A 7,771-nucleotide genomic window follows, 5' to 3' on the forward strand; every position below is an offset into this window, starting at 1 on the left:
ATTTATAATTTAATGATTAAAAAATTTTGTAAAATAAAAGTATATTCGAGTTTTGTTTTTACTTTACAATCTTTTACAATATATATATAATATAATATGTTAATGATAACAATTGAAATTATATTCTTTTCAATCTTTGAGAAACATAGTTTGTTGTTTAATTTTGGATTTCACAAAGTATATAGTAAATTAAATATTTATTTTATAAAAATGTATATATGTAATATAAATAGAGTGTAAAAAGTAAATGAATAATTATTAATCTATTGCATATATATTAGTTTTTGAGGAAAAAAAATTGATTTAAACCATACTTTATTATAACAAGCTTTATTATAATAAGTAGGTTTATTAAAGTTTTAAATTATAGCGTAATCCTTGCTGTTTTTAAACCGGCTCTGACTATTTTTGTCCTTGATTTCTTGCAAGAAAGAAAATTAGAAACCAGCCGTTGATTTTATGATGTGGTGTCAATTTATGATTTCCCATATAAATCCAAAATTTATATTAATCTTCCAGGCAAAACACTACCATGAAGATTCAAAGAAGAAAATAATAATAATAAGACAGATCAAATCCACAAATACTCTGTTTCTTCTTCAATTGCTTCTGCACCCAGTCAACAAATTCGAACAAGGTGGTAATTATTTATTTATTTATTTATTTATTTTGATCTTTTGCAATGGGTATGTGATTATTTTTGTTAATTTGTTGTGATTTGATCAGAATGTGTATGTGATTTGTATTGTCCTAATTCTAATTAGTGATTTGAATATTGACAAAATAAAATAAAAAATCATATGGGTTTGATTTGATTAATTGATTTGTATTTAGGAATGTGTGAATCTGATTGCATTTACAAAAGTTTGTGTTTATGTGATAATAATGGTGTTCTTATGCTGGTTAACAAGTATTGTAGCTTAATTTTGGGATTTTTTTTTTTTGTTTACTTTGATCTCATATTGTTTGTTACTCACTACCATGATGATTGACGACAAGAATAATTTTTCTTGATATTTTAAGCATGAAGATTGACCTAATTTTCTTGGTTTATGGAAATATGAAAAAAGAACTCATTTTCTTTATTCTTTAAGCTTGGAAACATGCAAATTGAACTATTTTTATGATTTTGTTAGCATGGAAAGATGAAAAAAGAACTAGTCACTTAATTTTTAAGCTTGGAAGCATGTAAGTTGAACTATGTTCTGGATATTTTAAGCATGGAAATATGATGAGAACTAATTTTCTTGAGTTTTTAAGCATCAAAACATGAAAAATGAACTATGTTCCTTAATTTTTTTTAGCATGGAAACACGAAAACCAAACTGACTTTCTTGAACGTTACATTCAACAGCTTTCAATCGTTCCACCACAACCTACGCAGTGACACACGAAGCCCTTTTCGAACCACATGCACTACAACTCGCGGTAGAACCAGAGTTTGTGAAGAGGGAATTAAAACTTAGCTTACATCATTAGATCATGATAAAACTAAAAGACTGTAAATGTTTCCACACAGACAAACCTTGGGCATTCCCTTTGGCAATAACCTCAACAATATTATTATTCTTGCTATTAACATCTTTCAACATGGGCCTCATTCCCCCTTTGTACCAAATCAATACTTTCTTCCCACTTTTCACCCCTAAAATCTCCTCAAATCACACAATCCCACATTTTGTTGAAGAAAAAGTTAAATCCCCATACTCACAATCTAACCCCCCGACCCCTCGTTTCGCTTATTTGATATCCGGATCAAAAGGGGACTTGAACAAGCTTTGGAGAACACTTACAGCATTATATCATCCTTGGAACTATTACGTGGTTCATCTTGATCTTGAGTCTGAGCACGCAGAACGTATGGAGCTTGCAGCACGAGTTGAGAAGGATCCTATGTTTCAGGAAGTTGGGAATGTTTATGTGATCATGAAAGCGAATATGGTGACATATAGAGGGCCCACAATGGTGTCGAACACGCTGCATGCGTGTGCGATTCTTTTGAAAAGGAATAAAGATTGGGATTGGTTTATTAATCTTAGTGCTTCTGATTATCCTCTTGTGACTCAAGATGGTTAGTTATTTTCATCATCAATCCACTTCTGCTCGTTATTTTTTTATATGACGGGTCATTAGATAGTATCAAAAGATAGTTTAACGGAAACAGGTCAAACAGGTTGAAAGTTTCCTGAATTATGATTTTAACCTGGTAAATCATTTTATTCAAAAGTTCGTAATCATATATGGCAAACTTATTATTATTTGTAAATGTTCTTGATATTTTAATCATGGAAACATGAAAACTGAACTAAATTTCTTGATTTTTTAAGCATTAGAACATGAAAAATGAACTATTTTTGTTGATTTTTAAGCATGGAAGCATGAACATAGAACTAGTTGTGTAATCATATTTGATGAATTATTATTCATAAAAAGATATATCTTTCTTGAGAAAAAGTGGTTTAGGTCAACCCAGCCTGTAACGAAGTTACCCATTGTCCCATTCTGACCCGAAAATGTTACCCAAAAGGCCCCATTTTATAGAGTCAATGGTCCATTTGCAACTGAAAGTCAACCACAATGGTTGTAAAAGTCAACCACTCACATATGAAACAAAGTCAAGTACTTGAACAAAAGTGACTGATTTCTTGAATGTTTTTCAGATCTTATTTATACGTTTCGCAATCTGAATCGAGGCTGGAATTTTGTTGAGCACACAAGCCATTTGGGCTGGAAGGAGTAAGATCCCTCACTTGCAGACTAGGGTTGATCCGTTTATGTGAAAATGGTTGATCTGGGCATTATTTTCGATAACCTGAATTCACATAAAATATATCTATATATATATGTGTGTGTGTGTGTGTGCGTGTGTGTGCATGTGTGTGCGTGTGTATGTGTGTGTGTATACTTATATATTTTAACAAACAATCATTTTAGATGTTTATTTTATAAATTTAATTTTATTCAAGGGTAGTTTTGACATATATTTCATATAAATTTTGTGATTACTTACATCTGTGTAATCATAAAATTACATATCGTAAATGACAATACCCTCGAATACTATTAAATGTATAAAACAAATAAATAAAATAATTGGTTGTTAAGCGTTATAAAAGTCTTATATTATTAGGAAGCTCCGAAATGATCTTGATCCTATATGTCTCAGTGTGTGTGTGTGTATGCTGATTTTTGAGTTCTGTTTTAAGTTTTTTTATTTTAAATTTTTTTGTATTTTATATAACTAGATATTGGTTTAATGATTTTGAGTTATTTTATTTAACTGATTCGGTTTATCCAAGTAGCCCCGAAATCAAATAAATTTTTGTAAATTTTATTCGAATCCAGTTTTAAAGTTTTTAATTTGAATAACCAGAATTATTAAAAATGTTAACTTTATTTTTAATAATAGCTTTTATAACCAACCACCTTACTAATTCATAAAAAAAAAAAACAAAGAACGCAAATAATGTTAGCGGGTCTACACAATTCGACCCGGACTGTTTTGACCTGTCATACAACTCTATTATTAGTTGAACACTTGAACCTAAATCTACTTGTACATGCAGAGATCAAAGAGCAATGCCTTTGATGGTTGACCCGGGACTATATGAGACTAAGAAGTCTGATATCTTTTGGGTGCAACCCGACCGGCCTCTGCCAACCGCCTTTAAATTATTTACCGGTAAGTTTTGCACAATCATTAAATTTTATTAACTGCTATATAAAATATGCATAAAGGGTAACAAGTTTATTTGAAAGGCTCAAAGTTTCAAGTTAAGTGGTATCTAACCTGTTTATCAAGTTGACATGTTTAACTAGTTTGATTAAACAACCGGTGTTTGAGTTGACTTGTCACTTTTTAACCTGGTTAATCAAACAGGCTGACCTGTTTAACTCTGGAGTAGACAGTTATATTTTCATAAAGTCAACCTGACAACTTGCTTAACCCATGTATCACAACCCGTTTACAACTTGATTATAACCTATTTACAACCCGTTTAGTTAAACGCACTACACGGGTCGTGACATGATTTTAAGTGTGTTCGGGTTAGGGTCGTGACATGATTTTATATATACGAGTCGTGTTCGGGTTCATCAATTTGACCCGTCAATCTGCCAACCCGACACGATTCCCTCCCCTAAGTCTATTACTACTAGGGATGTGTACGTAATCAAAATAACCGCTGGAATAACGACATAGCCGAACTCTAACTGGAATAATTGATGAAACCGGACCTAATAAAAAAACCAGCAGTTCGGTTATTTGTTTTTTAAAATTCGATCTTTCAATTCGGTTTCGGTCTTGATTTTACCAAAAACCTAACAAACCCAAATTCCCAGATCGTAACTGAAAAACCGGTTTTAAGTTATTTATAAAAAAGTAATAAATGATGTAAGAAAAGTTGAGGTAAAATGTGTAAAACCAATAAAACCGAAATTATTTTAGAAACCCAAAACCGAAATTTCAATATTTGATTCATGTGAAGCCCAAAACCGACACCTATATACAACCATGTTTACTTGCAATCTTTGGATTTACATTATTAAAAATAACATCATCTTTCCGCAGGATCTGCATGGATGGTTCTGTCGCGTCCGTTTGTTGAGTACTGCATATGGGGTTGGGACAATCTTCCAAGAACTCTCCTCATGTACTACACCAACTTCATCTCGTCACCCGAAGGCTACTTCCAAACCGTTATATGCAACGTTCCAGAATTCGTTCCAACCATCCTTAACCACGACATGCACTTCATTTCATGGGACAACCCGCCAAAACAACATCCACATGTTCTAAACATAAGTGACACAACAAAAATGATCAAAAGTGGGGCTGCATTTGCACGCAAGTTTGCCCATGATACCGCGGTTCTAGACAAGATCGATAGTGAGCTGTTGCATCGGGTCAATGGGAGCTTTACACCGGGTGGGTGGTGCAAAGGTGGCACGGCCTGTACCGAGGTTGGGAAGCCCACTCGGGTTAAACCGGGCCCGGGGGCTAAACGGCTTAGGAAACTTATAAACAAGTTGATTCGCTCGGCTCAAAATGGGAACCAATGTCGATAGGTTATATTCTTGTTTTGAGATAGAGATGAGGGTTTAGTGATGATCGATCATATGTGACAGCATTTTTGTTTGGAGTATATAAATAAATTATATTATATTATATATATTTGATCTGCATGCATGCCCAACTTTGACTCGTGTTGGGATTGTGTTTTTGTTGCGATACGATAGTTTATGTTCTTAGTGTTGAATCAACTTCAACATATGATATCAATTATACAAGTCCAAATTAATCTATCACAAACAATAGGTTGTAAAACTTACTTGATTGAGAAGATTCATTCCTTTGAGTGTTTGATGAAGATGATGCCATGATGATGATCTTGATTAAGAGTCTAATTGCCCTTCAATTAAGATGGATTGAGTTATGGTGTTATCGAATTTTGTCGGTGATCGAATTGAATGATGATCGTTCTATTGTGACTGTTAATTAGGGCAACGACTCAACAATCTTTTTAACCACCATATTTACATATTGACCCCTTATGGTATTAACTCCCATCAAATTAGATACCATAATTATGAGGCTACACACATTTAGTCCATATAAATGTTAAATGGTCAAAAGCCATATAAATATTTCCAACATTCTCCCACTTGGCTGCTAGACCATTTCATTAAACATTTATACATGTGTGTACTATATATACATGTAAAATAACACTAATTGGCCAAGTAATAAAATTAGATAATTTCGTAAACCTTCTTATGACAACATCAAAACAAACTGATACAATCAGTCGCATTATCATCAATGCAAAGACCCCTATCAATTATGATAATGATATCATCTTCAAATTTATAGGTTAGGTGGTAAAGAATATGTTTGTCTAAAATAAACATTATAGTGCACATATATTCATAAATATAGACAAACTTACATTTAAGTGAAGTAAGAAGATAATATCCTAAACGTGTTTACATTGTTTACATGACATTTATAACACCCTTGGCAAACACAACATTGTCCCACTCTTAAGCTATCCCACATCGGCCGTGGACAAGAGAGATCACTGGTTCATAAGTAATGTCCTGCCTCTTCAATCACCAACGCGTTTTGGGCAACCAAAAACAAATTCGTGAGCTCTTCGTGGGCAGAGCGGACAATATTGGTGGTGCGAGGGCCGGATGTTACAATTGGTATCAAAGCCACTCTTGTGCCGTTCGGGATGTTGGGACACGCCTCATCGAGGACGATGAGTCCAAAGGGGGTTGTCTGTAACACCCTTGGCAAACACAACATTGTCCCACTCTTAGGCTATCCCACATCGGCCGTGGACAAGAGAGATCACTGGTTCATAAGTAATGTCCTGCCTCTTCAATCACCAACGCGTTTTGGGCAACCAAAAACAAATCCGTGAGCTCTTCGTGGGCAGAGCGGACAATATTGGTGGTGCGAGGGGCCGGATGTTACAACATTCATAAAAGGTCTCGCCTAAAGCCCATATTAAGTACATGATTATTGAATATTTTGGGGTTAATCCTTTTGTAAGTGGATCCGCTAACATGTCACGTGTGCTAATATATTCAACAATAACACTTTGATCTTCCACTCGCTCTCGCACAAACAAATACTTTGTGTCAAGATATAGTCCAGCACCACTTGAGCTATTACTATTTGAGAAACTCACAGCTGCACTATTATCACAAAACATCCTTATAGGCCTCTGTATGGAAGTAACAATTTTGAGTCCCTTAATCAGATTTCTTAGAATCATTGCTTGGCACGTGGCATTGTAACACGCAACATATTCTGCCATCATTGTCGATGTAGTAGTTAATTGCTGCTTATAACTCTTCCATGAAATGGGCCCACCTGATAGCATAAAAATGTATCCCGAAGTAGACTTTTTGCATCCTTACACTTCGCAAAATCAGAATCAATATAGCCTATGAGTTCAAGATCATTTGACCTTCTATAAGTCAACTTATACTCTTTTGTCCCTTGTAAATACCGTAATACCTTTTTAGTAGCTTTCCAGTGATCTAAGCCAGGATTTGTTTGATACCTGCCTAGCATGCCAGTTATGTATGCGATATCGGGACGAGTACATACTTGAGAATACACTAAGCTTCCTACAACAGAAGCATATGGTAGGAGTCTCATTTGTTCGAGTTTTGCCTCTGATTTAGGGCATTGATAAGACCCAAAACTATCACCTTTAACTACAGGTGCTACAGTGGGGGTACAATGTTCCATATTAAATCTTTTAAGTATCCGCTCAATATATGCCTTTTGAGAAAGTCCTAATGTCCCATTGCATCGATGGATTTCTATGCCAATCACATAAGAGGCTTCACCGAGATCTTTCATGTCAAAATTAGCAGATAATAATCTTTTGGAATCATGCAATATGTCTAAATTATTACTTGCTAGTAAGATGTCATCAACATATAACACAAGTATGATGAATTTACTCCCACTCATCTTAATATACACGCACTGATCTACTTGGTTTTTAATAAAATGATGTCTTTTCATGACTTCATCAAATTTTATGTACCATTGTCTAGACGCTTGTTTTAACCCATAAATTGACTTATTTAATTTGCATACCATGTGTTTTTTGCCTTTAGGCTCAAAACCTTCAGGTTGTTTCATGAACACATCTTCATGCAAATCTCCGTTTAAGAATGCAGTTTTAACATCCATTTGATGTAACTCTAAGTCAAAATGTGCTACCAAGGCCATAACTATTCTTAG

At 34.2% G+C, this 7,771-nt stretch overlaps 1 protein-coding gene across 1 annotated transcript; it reads left to right on the plus strand.

Moving 5' to 3' along the window:
- The first annotated feature begins 528 nt into the window (after positions 1-528).
- LOC143586140 (beta-glucuronosyltransferase GlcAT14A-like) lies at positions 529-5,141 on the plus strand. The gene is made up of 5 exons (XM_077067747.1): positions 529-637; positions 1,355-2,071; positions 2,661-2,736; positions 3,567-3,682; positions 4,571-5,141. Exons 2-5 carry the CDS (start codon positions 1,483-1,485, stop codon positions 5,065-5,067), a joined length of 1,278 nt encoding a protein of 425 aa, XP_076923862.1. The 5' UTR covers positions 529-637; positions 1,355-1,482; the 3' UTR covers positions 5,068-5,141.
- Positions 5,142-7,771: the final 2,630 nt, after the last annotated feature.

This window comes from Bidens hawaiensis, unplaced genomic scaffold (genome assembly GCF_021521415.1).
Source record: "Bidens hawaiensis isolate Kalapana, Puna unplaced genomic scaffold, B.hawaiensis_p1.1 tig00034355_1, whole genome shotgun sequence".
NCBI lineage: Eukaryota > Viridiplantae > Streptophyta > Magnoliopsida > Asterales > Asteraceae > Bidens > Bidens hawaiensis.